This window comes from Melopsittacus undulatus, chromosome 1 (assembly GCF_012275295.1).
Source record: "Melopsittacus undulatus isolate bMelUnd1 chromosome 1, bMelUnd1.mat.Z, whole genome shotgun sequence".
Classification (NCBI taxonomy): Eukaryota; Metazoa; Chordata; class Aves; order Psittaciformes; family Psittaculidae; genus Melopsittacus; species Melopsittacus undulatus.
This window is the reverse complement of record NC_047527.1, coordinates 118,446,865-118,466,592: the sequence shown is the minus strand read 5'-3', so window position 1 is coordinate 118,466,592 and position 19,728 is coordinate 118,446,865. Positions and strand designations below refer to the sequence as shown.

Below are 19,728 nucleotides of genomic sequence, written 5' to 3'. Positions count from 1 at the left end.
TATTACTACACAAACCTACTGCTTTTTAATGGAATATATTTAAAGAAATATAAAATGGAAGAATGTGTGATAGTAAATATGCTACACAGGAGCTCAAGATTAATATTTGAAATAATTCCAGATAAAAAAGTATAGTATTTGTAAAACCAGTTTGGCATAAAATGGTGAACATTTGTAGGTACTGATGTCTACACGGTACAAAACAAATAAAAATCAAAATCAAATAGAACATAGTTTAGAATGTATCTTTTAATTGATGAATTTCTACAGTGCCACATTATTAACAATCTCTAAAACAAATACCTTAATCTGTAACCAAACAAATCTTACAATATTTGCAAATAAATAAGTTATTAAAATTATCATATTGTGTTGTTTTCCTGTCTGTGTAAACTGCTAACGATAACGCATCTCAGAAAAAATGACAACAATGAGCAGCAGCGGTGCATTTACATTATTAAGAATCTTTAGTACAATTCTATACATGATATGCTTCAATAAATATTTCTATACTTACACTTTTACAAAGCCATCAACTTAAAGGACATAAGATACATTCAAGATTGAACAAAGAAGCAAGAGAGCTGTGAATAAAAAGACAACATGTTTCAGTTGATACAACACGGCACAGAAAGTATTGTCCATTTTAGAACACAAAAGCTACTACCAGTTGCAGGCCTGAACTTGACAGCCAGCTCCTACAAGAGGGCTAGAGTTACCCAACTCTAGCCAGCTTTTCCGCAGTTTGTCTTGCTACAGCCTTAAGTCCACTTGTCAGACTTACTCAATTCTGTGGGCTAAGAGTTCACAAGACAGGTCTTCCAAATCTAGGAAGTCATAAGGATGAATCACTTACTGACCTCTGTAAAGCCTTCAGTTCAACTGAAGGCACTCGAGAGCCCTGGAATGGCATCAGGGACAAGTGGTACTGGATACTGAACCAAGAGTACCACTCATTATTTAGGTGTGCCATCAGGAAAGCAAGCGTAAGGAACTACCCTTGGCAAATATAAATCTGCCAGTTTAACAGACTTGTAGAGCTCCATAGGCACCAGCAGTACTTCAACTCACTTGAGTAAGAGAACAGAGCTCTGCAGAAACATTAGGTGTTTGTTTCTTAAACCATCATTGTAACAAACACAGAATGAACGTTTATTTGTTTCATTTTTGGGCTACAGTTAATCATCTATAAAAAGTGTATGTTCAGCATGAATTCAAATTGCAAACTGGTAATAAAGAATACAGTATCTCTGAGCACATTGTAAAATACACATAATGAAATGAAATTTAATTTTCAGAAAAGCTTTCAACCTTTTTGTTCAAAACCGCATTTAACCAATCCTTTATAAACAACTGCAGCCAGTCTGCCTGCCTGAAAATTCTGACTGATGAAGCCCTCCTGGCTAGTTGCAGAACACTCATTTGTATTAATTTCCTTTTTAATTCCTTTAAGGCAGATGAAGTAAGAGCTGAATTCACAAAACCTGTTAATGTAGTGACTACCTTAAATTATAACTTACTGTAATGGTTGTAATTTGTTTTCATTTGCATTTATTTAGTAATAATATATATATGCAAATATACACTAAAGTTGCTGTGAAGACTGCAAGTACCACAGTCAGAGCAGTAGCTAGACCTAGATTTGAAATGCACATATTGCTTTCTGGATAAGAAAAGGTAGATTCCCTCTGGTCACAGAAAAGTTCTCCACAGACCTCCCTGTAACTAGTCATTGCAACCTGTCCATTAACATGAACCTAGCTAAATGTTACGTTCAATAGGAATCAGAAGCAGCATGCTACACCATTTCTCCCAGGTTGTTAATTCTGAACTATACAATTGGGAGCAGTGTGACACAGCTATCTTGGCATACTGGTATTTAAAAAAAAATACAGGCTGACAGACAGTAATAAGATAGCTGAGTGAGCAGAAAAGACTTTTCTGTAACACACCCTTTGTGCACAGAGATTCTCCCAGCTGATCTCAGGAGTTCCCTAGGCAGAAGGTATAAAAGCACACTGAGCTTCCTCCCTTCTCACATCCTGCGTAGTGAGAGGTGAGAGTAATGATGTTCACAGCTACTGTTCACAATGGCCTCAGTGATCCTCTTGGCAGCTAATGTGGAAGATACAATTTCTCAGCATCATATTCCTCTGCACTGTCTGTGCTGGGAGGCCATGTGGCCTCTAGACATCCTGGGCAATGCTGTGAAACCAGGCGATTCACCCAACCTGTCCCAGGACAGCCTTTTATGGTGGGAAGAGCACGTGAGTGTTGGGGGGAACCTCAAGAAATCCAGCTGCCTCCAGCTGGGCTTTATAAAAAGGATGGTGTGTATATGTTACTACCAATAGTGGGATATGTCACCTGATGAATAGGAATCTCCTTCCAAAAGCCTATTCCTATGCACTATTATTAAAAAAGCTTCTGTATTAATCCATTCCAGAAGGCATATCTAGCACAAGTAAGAAAACACCTTTATACGAACAATTCGTTAAAGACTACCTCAAAACATTAAAGATGCTGATATCTGAATACATTCCTAATCTTTCATAAGCAGGAGGATTTTAATGCTTTAGAAAACTAGGAATATTGCAGAGAGGAAGACTAAAAAAGACAGGTGTCAAAAAGAAGTTGGAAAGAGAGCACCATATGAAAATCATACTTTTTATGTCCATTTAACAAGCTGATTAAATGTTTCATGATGTTATATTGAAGTTTATTTAAGCTACCTAGCATAAAACCCTGGCCCATCTAAGTCAACAGTAAAAGGATCTTACCTGCAATTCTGACTATATATGAGAAGATATTAAAAGACAAGGTACACACTGAGGTTTCAAAAGGCTTTAATCAAAAAAAGAAGAGGAATAAAAGAATTTGTTTTGCTTTGTTTTTAAGTACATGCCATGTAAGGTAATCTACATGGCAACCTCTCTGGTCTATGAAATGCTGAATGCAATACTGTAAGTAATTTTTAGCTTTATTTTTATTCATTTATCATTTAGCAAGATTTTTCTGTTGCTGTAAACCACTTTCAAAATTGTATCACTACCTTTCACACTGTTGAAGTGCAAACCCAAGATTTTATTTAGCAAACAGTGCTGTGTTTTTTTCATGTCATGGGTGCGAAAGGATACAAAAATAGCTCCTTGATTGATAAATGATAATATCCTTAGGCCACGATTAAAAAACAAAAACCATAATAGAGTATTATAGCACAGGTATTCCTTTTATTACAGGAATAGTATCTGTGGGATACACTCATCCAGTCAAGGATTTCAAAATCACATCCTTAAAGTATCCAAAGCATTTTCAATTAATTGATAGCTATGGTCTTCAGTGAGCTGCCCTGACAGTCGGAAAAGAGACATAGAACTTAATCTAATATTAGTTATTTGTACTTCATCACACTGTTCAGCTTGCTGAGAAATATTTCTAAAAACTGTCATGATGTTCCTCATGGAAAAAAAAGCAAGTGAAGTTTATAAAACAGTACTCTAAGAACTCTGGATAAATACGCTGCTAGCATGAACATGTGTAACAACTATTTTGTGATTCAGTGTTGCAGTTTATACCTCAAACTCTTAATCATTTTAGCTGCATATAAAACGGAGAAGTAATAAGTTAAATGATAGCACCTTGCGTGAAATTTAATCTTAAAAACACAAAGATTACACCTTTTAAAACTGTGAGAAATGCAACTATTCTATCTCAAGTCCAGTACGAACCTGTCATTTAAAAGAAAACTAATGTACACGTAGTGAAGACCTGCATAAATACCACGAATTTAAGGCACAAAACGGAATTTGAAAGTGAGGGATGTAGTAAATCCTTGCTTTTTCATCAAGTTACCTCAAACACCAGGAAAAGTTGTATCTACAGTTTTCAAAAAAGCAGTATTATCACAGAATCGCTGAAGCTAGAAATGGAAACTGTCTATTCAAGTATGTAGTTCAAACTCTTGCCAAAGGAAGATTACTTTCCAGTACTGCATCACATCTAACTTAAAACCTTCCAAGAAACTGTATGCATTGATAAGCTCTACTGTGTCATTCTATAACCCAGCTCGCTGCTCACTGGCAGGATCTTTCTCCTGATATTCACTGGCTATTTACCTTGTTTCAAATGTATATAATTAGTTCTAGTTACACCTTCACACTTAGAAAGCCTCTTCCTTTACATATGTTTGTCAAATAGCAAAAAATTATACATTCTTGAAATTCAATCTTTCTGATTTTTCTCACTTCAACTAATTTTGTTATTGTTCTCTGACTTTTCAGAAGACTGATTCAATTCCTCATCCTTGACATATCCAAATGTAATACCATGCTCCAGAAATGCCCTTGGCAATCACAAGGAGTGTTCTCATTAACAGGTGCCTGATGCAGCTCTTCTGCATATATACTCTCCTTTTGAAATCAGTGATGCCAGAAGCAACTTTGCTGCTTATATTATCAAGGCTTCTTACTACATGATTACATTTAAACCTTCTCTCTCTCTCATTAAGTACCCAAGTTTCCTCAGACACATTACATTTCCTCTGAATCTCTCAGGCTGAGTCCAGTTCGTTGAACCTCTCCCACTCAGGTGTCATATAGTGTAATATCATTTGCAACTTTTATTAATATACTGTAGATCCTTCTTGCAGATTATTGAAGGCATTAAATAGAATTAGGTCAACACAGTATAAACAATTAATGGGGAGGGAGTAAGTAAAATTGCACAATGGGATGATTTAAAGCACAATTGATATTTTAAGAACCTATTTCAAATATATTTTATCCCACTTAGCCATCTATAAGAAGTTAAATAACATACTATAGTTATAGTTTCTAAATGCAAGACTATAATTTTTCTGCATACATAATTAAATGTAGAACAGAAAACATACTGACAATCAGTCTTCCTCTGCAAATGAGTCCCATTCCAGCCACTGATCAGATAAAGGCAGGCATATCAAATCTGCTCCTCAGCACAAACTTTTAACCAGTTAATATTGTATCTGTTGTTCTACATATATTTACTATTACAAGTGAAAATACAGACAGATCTAAATTTGCACTGACAAACAAGAATTCATCTCCTTTGAAAAGTCATTCTAGAGTTCTATAGTGTGATCCTGTAATCAAAAGAATATTGAACAATATGCTAACAGTACTTATAATTGGAAAGGTATTTAATATAAAGCTTAAATACCATTTAAGCCACTCAGTCCATGAAAAACATCATTACCTAATCGATGTTCTGTTTTCCAGAAGACTGACTTTCAGTACAACTTATCAACTCTCCTTCTCTTTTTCATAATGACTACAGGTTATAACAGAACTTTCAGAACAAAAAGCACAGCAGCCCACCATTCCAATTCTTAAAGCTATTTGTCAACCTATTGAAAATAAGAAAATAATTTGTCTGAAGAAATGAATAATTAAAAAAGTGAAACCAAGGATGAAAATGTAACTCTGAAGATGTATTAACTGTAAAAATAATACAGTCCATGCTATTTGATGCACAGTTGTTTATTCTTGCTCCATGTTTTAAAACTTGGACTCAAAAAAACACAGGAAGTTTTGGTTTTTTACCCTCTTTTTTTTCCATTAAAAGCACCATAGTTACACGGCTTGATTCAATCGTCCTTTTCCACAATCACTTCTCCATGAAGCACCCTTCTTCTTTGCCGCAGCATGTGGAAGTAGAGCTGTGGAAACACTTGATCAAAGCATAAAAGAAAAAAAAATTAGTTTACAAAGATCACAGCTCAGATAACAGAAAAATAAAATTTTGCATAATGATGAACTGGGGAAATATTATGGCACACTGCAGAATGTATACCCCATATTCAAGGAGTTCCCTCCAACATTTTGTTTGTATAAACAGGACTTAACCACTTTCTGGCAGTGCCTGAAGTCTTCAAATCTGTGCTAAGATAAGCATGTTTTCATCAAGACTGAGGAGGATACAGATTTACCCTATTTGTGAAGTCTGAGGCGAGGAGTTTCCTCTCTCCAGGTCCTCTATAATCTATTACATTACTGTCCTGCTGATAGATTTGATCCTTATATTTAATGAATAGAAAATTGGATTTATTCCTGAAGCATTACATTAAATTCACAATTGTAAAACTGTAAATTATGATAGCTTAGGACATCTTTTACTCACATAAATCTCTCCCATTGGCCTTCATGATTTCTTGTGACAAAAAAAATCAGTGCGAGTGTATACTGTGAAAGTCTACGTTCAAGGTCAGCTTCTTAAATGAATACCTTTTATGGATGCAGATCACAGCCCCTTGAAACTTCAGTCTTCCTGCTTCCTAATGCCTCTCCCTAATCTCTCATCTTCTTTCTAGCTTCACTGTCCAGATTATCTAAACTATTCTATTTTCCTAGTTTGGTCTAGCCCTGTTCATGGTGCTATATTTGAATCAGGTTGCTTTCTCTTTGTCAATACTGCTTAGGTACCAGTGGAAATAACACTGGAAGTAAAAGACATAGTCTCTCTAATTTTAGCTCTGGTTATAGCCAATGGATCTGTGACTTCTGGCATCCAGAAGTACAAGGACAATCTGATTAAAACAGGGACTGAAATATGTTCAAAGGGGTTTGGGGGGTGCATTTCTGTGTGAATGAAATCTTGGAGAATATTGCTTCAGGTTTTTCCAAGCATTCCCAAATAGTGATTTTCAGAGGTGACATGTAAATGGATATTAATAGCAATGAAAACAAAGCAAATCTTGAGCACAACTTGCACAACAATTTTTAAGCCTTCACTTCAAAGTGTCACAGGCACTGGAAATTCTCAGCAACACAACTATAGACATTTCTGTGTGTAAGCAAACAGGTTTCTTACTTTGCCCAAGTCTTACAAATGTTTTCAGCATTTTCACTGATTTTTTTAAGATAGTTTATATTCTAAGGAAGGTAACAGGACAGAAAATCTTGGTCTACCCAATTAAAGCACAGCAAAACCTGGAATAAAAGAAAGCAGGCTTTTATAGTAGACAGTGTTCAGCAACTTTAACTACAGGAACTGTTTCCAGCATTGATGACAATTGATTATTATGTTGTTAGCATTACTATAGCTAAGTAATACTTACATGGCACATAGGAGAACATGACAACAATAAGGAAGTAATAGTAGTCAAAGGAGACATTGTATTTATTGGGAAGTCTCAGTGAAAACATTCCTGTTTTCTTCACATAAGGTAAAGCAGCATATATGGTTAGCAGTTCACCTGCAACTCCAGCAGGATACAAAACGATAAAAAAGTTGTATCTGTATTAAAAACAAAACAAAAAAAACACCAAAAAACAACTTGTGAGAAACACCCCATGAATTTAAAATTTCCTCTAGCTATTATTAGTGGCACAGCAATGTATTACAGTAGATCCTGCACCAAAATCAAGGTGAACACCCTGACTTGGCACAGAATACAAGTTTCAGTTACTCTGGATAGCACCACTTAGGTTTACAGAGAATGCATTCCTCAGTCCTTTTATTTAAAAACAGTGAAGTATAAGAACGTTTGTTATGTCTAATACTCAAAAGTAAAAAGTCCACAAATGAGTAGTCTGCAATAATGTCTTTTTTAAAAAAATCCTGGTCTTGCTGCTGTTGTCACTGACAGGGCTCTGACCAGGACCAGACTCCAAATTCCGATGATCCTATGTATCTTTGTCACAGTACACACACACTGGGTCTATGTATAGTTATCTTTTTGAAGATAATGAAAATGTTGAGAAACATTAGAAGCCTGTTTTACCCACTGCCACATGGGAAATCCAAATACCACCATATTTATCACTAATACAAATGGAAAAAAAAACCCACCAAAAAACAAAAGAAAATGAGAGTGCCAGAAGCTTATCAGATCCATTTTAAAAGGGGAAAAAATATTCAAATGAAAGTTGAAGATTTTCAGTATAAAGAAAATGTAGGTTGAATGCCATAGGCCACATAGGTGGTGATAAAATTAAAAACGTAACCAGTAAGGTTTATGCTGTCTTTAGGCATAGGGTACCATAGAGATGCAGTTTCTCTTAAGGAGCAGCTCTCGAATTTATGCAGAGAACACCAATGAGAGCTGTCACACAGAGAGAAAGGTACGGTGTGTACTCGATCCAGGCAGCAGCAACCAGACATGAAACCCTTCTAGGAGCAAATGGGCTCAGACAACTCACAGGCCAGAGAACAGACAGGGGAGGTATAAAAAAGAACCCATGGCACGACCTACACACAGTTTGTCTTTATGCAGTGAAAAAAACACAACCCAACAACCCCAAAGTGAAAATTCCAAACAAAAATTTAGACCATACTTATTCCATTAACAACAGATATCTTTCACAACTATAAACTTTATAGTTGTGAAAGTTATCTATAAACTAAAGATCAGAAATATCCAGCTCCCTTGGAATACTGACTTTATGCCCAGTTGTGCTGTTTGATTATATGTGAAACTTGATGGAATATTTTAGACTCTATGAAAAGATAATACACTCTCAAATGTTTTGTATATAGGATATTTCACCACATTTCTCTGTCGGAAGAATGTCAGCTTTCCCTATTGTTCATTATAAGGAAGTAAAAAATCTGTCACTCAAAGACACACTGACTTGATGGCAAAGAGTGTATCTGTCAAGGTAGTACTTTGTGAATGCATTTCTCTTCCTGAAGCCTACATAAAAAAATACAAATGAAACCAGACCTGATTATTTTTAAGTTTACCATTTAGTGCTTAAACATAACCAAGCCTATTAGCAAAAAGACAATGCATTATAGGAACGGACATAAATATCAGACGTATCAAAGAAGTGCATTAGAAGCATCAGAACTGCATTATCTAGAAAATAAAAATAAAGGACAATAGACAAACACTCTTTTAAATAAGAACCAATCGTGCTGAATGTAGTTAGAGATTTTCCTTGTACCAGTGTTAAGTCTGTCTGTCTTACACATATTTTTCAAGTAATGACTACAGATAATACTACACTTCCAGTTAAGTCTCCTGATAAACATGCAGTCTCTGTAATACATTTGATGTAGTGACCAACCATAAGTATGCTTCAACATCAAAGCAGTTTTGATATGGAACACACTTTCTATGTGGGCTGAACTAAATCATTATTTAGCTTCACTACATGGAGACAAGAAAAAAGCTCTGATAAAGCAGAACTTCTCATACAGTAATACTATGCATACATATTGAGTGACAACAACTCCCACATTTTCAAAGATCTGAAATCCACAAAGACTAGCACAGATATTTAATCTGGGGTATTGTATTCAAAAGCATCTTAAGGAGTCATAATGTAAGTTAAATGATGGCTCCAAAGATAGAAGGAAAAAAAAAAACAGTAAATGAAAACAGAGTTCAGACCATGGGACACAGAAAGCAAAGAACAAATCACACCCTGAAATTTCAGCTAACATATTAATATTTTAAATCGAGTAACAATAATCCCAAGTACAGAAAGCAACCAGCTTCACTCTGCTGACACATAACCAAAGCTCAAACATCTGCTCTGCTGTGTATTAGCTCAGCATGCGTGAAACTAACATGCACAGAACCATGAGAAACTGAAGTGCAAGACATTTCCACCTGGCCCATTTAATGAAGTATGGCAAATGGTTGAGCAGGTTGAATGTGTAGAAGGAATATCGAGTAATCTCTGTCACAGTCCATACGACCAGAAAAAGAATAACGCTCTCCTCATTCTGGATCTGCAGAAGTATAAAGAACCAACACTTTCTTCATCCTTAAGCTTCTCTTCTGTGCAAACTGTAACAGACTTCTGTTTAAGATACATGGAACAGAACTAACATCTTGTAAAGAAAGAATATTTTGGCATATAGTGATATGCTGAAACCATTATCATGTACCGTTCTTTATCATATATATTTACTAATATACAAGCATTTTGCAAACTGATCAATCTTTATCCATTATGCAAATATCAAAATACATACTTCTGTAATTAAGCATACTCCTCCTCTTTATTTTCTACCTTCCTTTTCACTATGCTATCTGCATCCCTCTTTTTATCTGTGGTTGATTTACTTGATTATTTTCGTACTCTCCAAAACAGCAAAAAGAAAACAATGCTACAGAAGATAGGCTCCTTTCACAGACAGTTTTTACCCATTCTGCCTTTCACTATTCTGTCTCCTGGAGTTTCTCTTACTTTTTATCTTTCTTCTTCCTCACCAGATAATGCATGTCTCCAGGAAAATTTAGACAAAAGGAACTGCTTAGTATAAACTACTAACTGGAACTTGGCCACAGGGGATGGAATTTGGCAGACTTCAGGGAGCTGCAAGATAGTTAAGGAGCTGGAACACAGATGGATCACTAAATGAAGATTAGTTGGTACATCAGGAGCTTTGGGTAAACTCACTCAACAGTTCCATTTAAGATTATATTCTGAGTCATTAAACTGCCTCATCAGTAGGTAGCACATCCCTCTGCTGTTTCAAAACATTGGTTCTTTTTCACTCTAAGGAACAAATAAACGGAAGTTCCCAAATATGAAAAAGGCACATGGGGATCTATTACAAACACTACCTTCTGAGAAGAAGAATTACACGCAAGTAATTTTCTTTTCTTTAAAAGGGGAGGAATTTTGTAATACACTTCCATGCCTGAAGGCTGAAAAGCTCCAGGGATGTCTGTGAAATAAAATAAAGTAACACAAGTTTTGTTAAGATTTCAAAAAAGGGAAATTAGTGTTTTAAATGAAATGCAACATGGTGACAAAGATGCATAAAATACATCTCAAAAATGCTGGAAATCCACAACTCTGTCAAAAGTCAAGAAGAACTATAAGTGCTCATCAGCTCACAAAAACACACCCTCAATGTGTCAGTCAAAGAAGGTAAACTTTTAGTGAAAGGATCTTGCCAACAGCACAAAAGAGACGGTGGTATAAAAACACCACCAAACTCTCAAATAGCAACACTGAAGTACAAAGATATCCAAACAAAAAAGCAAAGGTAAAGACAGAATTAGGTTGTTCTTAACATCATGCGATTAGAGACAAACACTGATAACCCAAACTTGAATTCATGTCACAGTGCTAAATCCAAGCAGAAGAGCTTTGAATAAGTATGCAGAGAATTCCTATCTGTTGCCTTGCAAAGCTCCAGTCAAGTAGAGAGATCTGGGTCTGGCTATTATCACTAACATGCCTCTCAGCACCTAAGGTGACCCTGAACATTCATGCTTGCTAAGCAATAACATAGTGAAATACAATCAGACATACATTCAGATGTATTTTTTCTTGGACACAGATTGACCTATTGTATTGAAGACGGAGGAAACAAAAGAAATGACTGGATATGCTGCTGAAGATTTAATCCACTGTTGATAATAACAAAATGGCAAAATGCAGTGGTATATTTCAGCATTCATGTAAACATTCAATATAAAAAACTTGTTAATCTTTGAGATATTTTCTCTTATGAAAAAAATGAAAACACTTAGCTTACCAAAAAAAAAAAAAACATGAAAAGCCTATTCCTTGTTAAGAAAAGCAACAGTAAAGCAAAAGATGAAGTGCAGAAAACAAGTCTTCTCTGAACCGAAACAAAGGGATTTGACAACTGAGGCAGATGCTATAATATTCCATCAACAGAAAGGCATATGCCATCTGCTGGTGAGACAGTTTAATGGCTCAGTTTTTTTATGTTTAAGGAAATTCAGGAGCACAGACACAAAATCCATCACTTAGTTCTTACATGCCTTTCATAGAAAGAAAGCAGACTTCAGGAACTGAACTGATATCCTATCTACTAGCTGTAAGCAGTCTGCTTGTTTTATTCTGCTAATGAATCACTAGACTTACAATAATCACCTACAGCCAAGCAAATAAACCATGATAATTTATTTATACAAGACCTTAAATGTCACTGTGGCACGCTGGACAACCAGATATATCTTTAATGAAAAAAAAATTACAGTATGCATGCCATCAAATGTTAATATAACCATAACATTAAAATCTTGAGAAGGTTCCTAAAATAAACTGCAAAATCACAACCACATTTATACAGGTAATTTTAATTTAAGGCATATTTTTATTTAGATTAATTCACTAAATGCTAATTAAAGTTTTTGAAAGGGAATTGTTTACAATGTGGTAGATTTTTTGGTAAATAGTCACAGTAGTCATTAATCTCACTTAGGCAGACCACAGCCAGCACAATGCTGAAGACAGTGCAGACTCACAGCTGCAACCCAGGCTCAGCCTCTTAGGTAGAAGAACATAAAATTGTGTAACCCCAACTTTCAAAATCAGACCCAAGTATGTAAGTATTCTCTGTAGGAATGTAATTAACTTTTAAATTGGCCTTCCTTATGAAATGATAACTGTATTAATAGCTTCTTCTTAAAACCAATCAAAACACAACTTGCGCACGCACATACCTGTTTTATACTGTGTGCAATGAACCACACCATGAAGATTCTTGAACTCACTTGGACCCCAGTCACAAGCACAGACGTGCGAACTAGTCCTTAAAAAGAGAAACATGTTATCTCTGCTCCAAAATTCACATTTTAAGTAGTTCCAAGAGAAACTAAACAAAGAACTCACCAACTGCACAGTGGACTACCTGTAAATAAAAATAAGTTAAAGGTTACTGATGTACAGTATGTCACTATCTACACTATAAACATGGTCTTTTGATGTTAATATAAACCTAGGCTTAATTCTGGAGAACTGGTTTTTTTTTTGTTTTCAACTAGCAATCTTTGAAAGGAATATACATCAGAGCCCTGGCTACTGGTGCTGTGATGGGCTCAGTATCTGTGTGCAAACACATAAAAGAGATTTATTTTCCTAATTCACTGTATATATTACATACTTTAATACTTACAAGGCATTTACTTTTTGAACTAGTAAGCTTCCCTTCCATTATCTTATTCAAAGAATAATTTTACAGGACAGTGTGGAGGGAGTCACGTAAGGGAAGCTGAAAGCATAGCAATTTTAAATTGTTCTGTATTCATTACAGGTTAATAATGTTATTATAATTTTGCCAATGGCAGCAATGAAGCTTCAGATTTATTGTATTTTCTTTGTATTGTATTGTATTTTTATTGTATTGTCAGTAATGATTAGCAAGTAGAGTGCTTTTTATTATTTTGACAGATTTGAGTATAATTACTTGCTGTGAAAGTTTAATAGCGTAACAGCCTATATAGAGCTGGCCACATGATTTTAATAGTTGCCTGAACTATTATGCTTGAACATAGTACATGTTGTAGACAGACTGAGGAAAAAAAAGCTAAAATGCAGACAGGCACTCTTTGTTGTGCGTGGGAAAGAACTGTAAGTGCTCAATACACCCAACAGTTTCATTCACAGACATACCATAAACTGAGACCACTAGAGCAGTGTTAGCAAAAGTCATATTATTTAAAGAATACCTTGCACAACTGCACAGACCCTTTTGGAATGGATTATACATGATCAAGTCTGGAAACATGCAGAAGCAGGAAAGGCACAGGTGGATAAAGAGTTCAGTATAAGGAATGGAGGTGGACACAAGCTATCTACTACACAAGAAGGTTAATCTGCTGACTGGAAGGCCTTCAGAGATTCTGCCTTTTGAGTTAAAGACTCTCAAATCAAAGCAGTTCCCAGGCTGTATTTGTTTTAAAGAAATATTATAATTCAATTTGAAAAAAATATGCCCATTTGTTTCAATTTACCTTGCCCCCCAAAAAAACTTATTTAAATAACAAATCTAAACAGACTTTAAATACTAATATAATATTTTTATATTAAATCTAGGTTAAAAATGTGTTTTGCTTATGACATGCAGTATCCAGTAAAGCAAACTTATGTTTAAGATTTACCTCAAGCAAAGCAAATGTCTGGAAAAATTTAAGTGTTTTTTGAACGCTTCTGAATAAGCCTCTATGTGTTCCTTTCTGTATATAAAACCGCACCATGGCAATACCTAATACGAGCCACCTACAAAAGAAAGAGAATGGATACATTTCAAATTAGAATTCTAAAAGTATCCATCCAGCATAAATAATTTAGTAGAATATTTTCTTCACATAATATCTTTGGTTCTTCACTTGTCAGCACTCTTATAAGTTTATTAAGAATATCTTTAGACATAAATATTATATAATGTTATGTAAACATTACACTCATCTCTTTAACTGGACAAGGACAGAGAATGACTTGTTTACCTTCAGAGGATTGACTTGAAATGATGATGGCAACTCCCCAAAAACCATGGGTCCATCAGAGTTTTCACTAGCAGTGACTACATATTTTTACTATTAAATCCTCATTCATTTCTACTGTAAATTAGTTGTTGGAAAATACGCAATGAATCTACTGTTATGGGTCATAGGTACATACGAGGAAAGGACTGGAACCTATGCACATCATTTTTACATTTTTCATGCCACCCCAACTTACAATTGTCAGAACTACTAGTGATCGGAATGCTTCTGTTTGTGATTGTACAACTAAAGTTACCATTATGATTCAGTTTTCAAGTGTTGAGAACTCATCTTTGAAAAACAGACTCAAAAGTGCAGAGGATGAGAGCTCTGTGCTCCTGGCTTCCAGAGGCAGGTATATTTAACTAACACATTTGATGATGTTTGCAAATTTTTTTTTTGGAAGGAAACTGATCAATGACACCAATTGATAACCTTTCCAATGCGAAAGAAAGAAAGTAACAGTATCTTTTGATCAATCTGGAATTCAGTAGAAAACTTACACTGAAATCTCAGATAAAAACTGAGACAAAAAAAAACCTAGCCTTCTAAACTGTGGTGACTTTATCCCCACCACCCACCCCAGACAGACCCAGAACAATAACCTAAGTCATATGCAACTCCTTCCACATAATTAACTCATGTTCATATAATTAAGATTTTCAAAGTGGCACACTATATTCCATCCTTAACGCAGAGCTATAGCACATTCTCACAAACATCATGCTAGCTAGATACCTTGAATTTTCACAAAGATGCACACAAAGACAGTACACAAAATTCTTAAATACAGAGTTACAGGCATATCCACAGCTATGGTTGGCTATTTTAAGAGTTAAAGATACAAAAATGACAATAACTCTATCTTCTTGTCTGATGATACTAGGAGCAATTACTCATTGCTTTCACTCTACATGAAGCTATAGCAAGGATGCTTAATCAGAGACAGATTGAGAGAGCACATAAACGTTCAGATAAATGTTTATATAAAAATTCGGATAAATATTTAACACATCTCCTGTTCTTATATCCTTCTCTAAGCATAAGGTATTAGCTAGTATCAGAAACAGAGCACAAGGAAATACTGATCTTCAGTCAGACCTGCTATGTTGCAACAGCATGAGAGTTGCATGGATCGTGACAGTCCTCTGTTCACCTCGGATGGCATGTGCTTCAGTATCAGCCCCTTAATGCTTACGCACGGTGGCCTCTGCTATGCTGTCACTTGGCATGGTCCATTCTAGCACTTCATGACAGCACTTCATGACAGCATTTCAAACTCACATAGAGTTAGTCAGGCTTCCCCACATGGAAGGAACCATTCCTCTCCTTGATCCTTTCTACTATAAGCCCATGAATCTGATCTGCCCGAGCTCCAAAATTTGCCGCCAAGAGTGTTACCGAGATTTTATAACAGATTTTAAATCTGAGTGCATTCATATGAGTTTGCAACCCACCACTGTGGAAACGAGGGATTATTGGAATACCAGTGTTAGTCTGTCACAGTAAAGCTGCCATGTTTTCTAGTGAAGTGTTTGACAAGAGGAAGGTGACAGTGCGTTTACATACAGCTGGCAGTATGAATGGTGACAGCAACAGCTCTTGTCCCAGCCCTAGCCCAGGAAGTCATAATACATCTAACCTAACAAGCATCTCATTCTGTAGCAAAAGAGTAGCAAACAGAAGTAATCTTGGACTACACTCAGAAGCTAAGACTGCAAATACATTTTTCTTAAATAAATTTTTATTTGGATATGGATTTCTATAAATTGATTTATTTAGTTGCCAGTGTCTTTGACTTTGGGTCTCAGGAAAGCTCTTGTACTCAGTATTGCACATCACTGGGAAATGGAAAACACTTTCCATAATGAACGCAGCATTTCTGTTTGAGACTTTCAGTAAGATTGGGCACTGATCTGTCACTGGGTACTGATCTGTCCTTTTTGTCCCCTAAACCTTTACTAGAAAGAAAGATAAGCCACAGTTTTTATTAGAGTGATTGTTAACAGTTTGTTAAAATTCTAGAAACACTTTTCTGTATTACACTCTCTGGACAAACACTGTGCTTGTTACTTATTTATCCCATGCAGTGCCCCTGGCAAATATTGCTCTATTTCAAATGTTTTTTTTTCTCCTAAATCGTACCCATAAAAGATGATAAGAATTTGCTTTTATCTCTTATTTCTCTGTTTCCACATAAAATATGAAATTGTGCATGTCTTAATCCCTTTTGATATTACTGGAAGATGGGAGAAACTAAGTGCTTGATTCTGAACCAGCACCTAAGGTCAAAACAAATATGGTTCGATAATCTTCTACAGATATATAAAAGACAGTGGCAAGAGTCAGCGTTCATTAGCAAATTCACACATGGAGCACGAGGCTGGGAATTCAATGAGGTAACATTAACCTGCCAGCTAGAGAAAGAGTAATTACATTGGGTAAAAGCACTTTTCAAAAGTCAGGCGCTGCTGCGGACTTGAGTACATGCTCAAAACACACAGATGCTAGTGAGCAGATTACGATCGTATTCCTGGCTTTCTGCATTGATGCTTGACCTCCTGCTTCAACTGCAGCATATCAGTTTTGCTCTATGGGATTCAAAGGTCAGAGTTCACCCACTGGTAACTAAGGTAAAACTGTTCTTGTGATGAATGTCACCCTACAAGTTATAAAACTGTTTGTTCTTAGTTTCCTTTTATGCGCGTGGAAATTAGTACCTTGGGGTTTTTTTTCCCCCTCAAGAGATTGTGACGAGGACAAATCTTCAAGTTAAAATATGTGCTTCAAGCACAAACAGCATAAACCTGACTGCTCTTACCACTGAGTACCCACTTTCCCCACTGCAGAGCACGGCTGCAAGGCGCACTGGCTAAGGCGAGCCCCGGGGCTGCACAGCTCTCCCCGCAGCCCATCCCTGCGTGCCCGGCGGCGGAACATCAGCGCCGCAGGGAGCCGCCCCGGACTCTGCTCTCCCTGACCCAGGGCTCACGGACCTGCAGGAGCCGCCTCTCACGGCCGCCCGGGACGTGAGCTCACACTGGGATCAGCCCACCCGGCTCAGCCCGGCACAGCCCCAGCGCCCCTCCGCGCCCGGAGCCTCCGGGACACCGAGGGGCACTTTGGCGTCCCCGCTCCCGGCGAAGGGCGGGGGCCGGCCCGGAAGCGGACGGCGGTGCCGCGGGACGCGGCCCGCGCGGCTCCCCCGCCCGGCATTCCAGTGCCGGCTATACTTAACCTCTGCGGCGGGCTCGGGGTGACGCGCTGGCGGCTGGCAGCGCTGCACCGTATTAGGCAATGCCCGACAGGAGAGGGCTAGCCCCGCTCCCCGCGGCTCCCCCGCACCCCCGGCCCCGCTGCCCCCCTCCGGGGCTGCCCGAGACCCCGCCTCGCCTCAGCCCCCCCCACGCTGCTCCTGCCGCCCCGAGCTGCCAGTGAGGCGCCGCGCTGCCGGCCCCTGGCGTGCTCGCGGCCGCTTACCCCGCGGTCATGGCGATGTTGTAGAAGATGAGCCAGGCCGTGGCCAGGGCTCCCAGCCTCCTCCTCTTGCCGCTCTCCTTCTCCTCCACCGCGCCGTTGCCGCCTCCGTCCTCCTCGCTGGACGCCATGGTCTCGCCGTCCCGGCAGCAAGGCGCACACCCGCGGGGAGGAGGGGCTCCCTCCGCGGCAGGGCTGAGGCCGCGCTGACAGCCAGACTTCGCGCTGTCCCTCACCCCATCTGTCTTCCTCGGGGGCCGCTGCCTGCTGCCAGCCGCTCACATGGCGCAGCGCTCCTCCCTTCTCCCTCCCGCAGGGGCTCCCCGGTGGGCAGGGCCCTCGCCCCGGCCCTCACACGCGATGTCCAGGGGTCACGGTGCTGCTGATGCATCGAGGAAGCACCTTGCGGGTTGGTGACGCGTCTCCTGTCTTCCTGGGGACCAAGAGGTAAAGGCGGCAGGCGTAGCCCACGGTCAGGAAAGACACAGAAAATGCCGCAGCTCTTGGAAACACAGACATGTGCCACTGAGGTTGAACCTCTGGAGTATGGCTGGAGACCGACTGGTAGGAATATGCCCAAGCCCCCACCTGGAGGGGAAGAGGTTACCTGCCAGGGCGACCTCGGGGACAGAACACGTTCCAATCTGTTAGGTCCCTTAAAATACCACACTCAGTTAACACGGAGGACTAAGGCCCACCCCGAGATGGGGGGAAATGTCTTCCTAGGTCCCGAAGTGATCCCAGCTGGTGGACTGAAGGATGACATTTGAATATGCATATTGTCTCTTAAGTCTGCTGCCCGTGCACATGCACAGGGGGCATTACTGGGACCGGCTATGGAAGGGCTGGCAGCCTAAGCCCGAGCTACACTGTTGTGATGTGACTCTTCAAAGGTGCAGGCTGCACCCACCATACTGACATCTGGCTCTGACTGTGCTAGCCATGGGATGCTGTTCACTACTTTGGGCAGCATACATGTATCCTCGAGCTCCCCATTTCCACAGCTAAGCATGGTGACCATGACCCCTCAGCCCAAACACCTCAAACACCAACATATACAAACAGATGAATTCCAAAAATGGGTCAGGATATGTCTTTGAGGTGTTACTTTTTCAGTCCTAAAAGATTTCAAGAGTCAAAATCTACCTACTTTAGAGTGGGATAGGTCATCTCAGTGTTAAAAACACCTAGATGGTCTTGGTTCATGGGCAAAGGTAAAAGATAGTACATGTGCCATACAAAAACTTGGTCTCTCTCCCTCTCCTCACCAGAGCACACAAGCAGATGTTCAGCTGTCATCCTCAAAATACACACCCACCAGCAACAGCAAAATGAGTAGTTGGCAAAACAGCACCATGTATATGCTAGTAAGATTATACAAAGTAGCAATATTATATATACACAGATGCTTTTCATGTTCAAGTAGTCTTCAACATAACCTAGTTTGTGAATCGTATAGTTAGAAAATCCAGATAAAAGAATTTACACACAGGATTGAATGACCTAATTCAGAAGTTTTGCCAACCTTGGGCTTCAGAGGAAAGTGCAAGAAACTATGTAGTGAGCAAATATGGGATAATCTGAGCCCAAATTTCATCTCAATACAACAGCTGTAAAATGGTTGAAACTCTGTAGCTTTCAAAATATTTTCTATATTATTTTAATGCTGGGCATTTCTGCTATCTTAACACCTTTTTCCCACTCAAATCTCACTTTTCAAACCTTTCTGGCTTCTTGGCTTATGCCAACACAGTGTTTGTTGAAATGGGTATCAGAAATAAACCATCTAGTATGTGTAAAGTTTTTTTTGTCTCATTTGAATTTGCCAACTTATGACAACTGATGAAGACTTTCTAATTTTAGATCATGATACATGGAGGAAGGCATGACCTGATCCTGGTTCTTAGTATTAGTTGTGATTTTTTTCAATACTTTTAGATATCCTTTACATTTATCTCTTGAGATTCTTCAAAAGCAGATTTGAGGAAACAAATCCTTTTTGCTTTCTGAAG

General features: G+C 38.4%; 1 protein-coding gene across 1 annotated transcript; it reads right to left on the bottom strand.

Moving 5' to 3' along the window:
• Positions 1–232: 232 nt before the first annotated feature.
• On the bottom strand, positions 233–17,973 carry HACD1 (3-hydroxyacyl-CoA dehydratase 1). The gene is made up of 7 exons (XM_034065814.1): positions 17,720–17,973; positions 13,856–13,973; positions 12,588–12,606; positions 12,419–12,507; positions 9,596–9,717; positions 7,094–7,272; positions 233–5,706 (listed from the first exon to the last, which is right to left on the bottom strand). Exons 1-7 carry the CDS (start codon positions 17,845–17,847, stop codon positions 5,624–5,626), a joined length of 738 nt encoding a protein of 245 aa, XP_033921705.1. The 5' UTR covers positions 17,848–17,973; the 3' UTR covers positions 233–5,623.
• Between the last annotated feature and the right edge of the window lie 1,755 nt (positions 17,974–19,728).

What these genes read in the sequence shown, in the direction of transcription:
- HACD1 (XM_034065814.1), bottom strand. Translation starts at nt 17,847, where the DNA reads ATGGCGTCCAGCGAGGAGGACGGAGGCGGCAACGGCGCGGTGGAGGAG. An exon ending in TACTTCATTAAATGGGCCAG is followed by an intron (nt 7,273 to 9,595) that starts GTGGAAATGTCT and finishes TTTTTAATACAG; the next exon opens with ATACAACTTTTTTATCGTTT. An exon ending in CATGTTCTCCTATGTGCCAT is followed by an intron (nt 5,707 to 7,093) that starts GTAAGTATTACT and finishes GCTTTGATCAAG; the next exon opens with TGTTTCCACAGCTCTACTTC.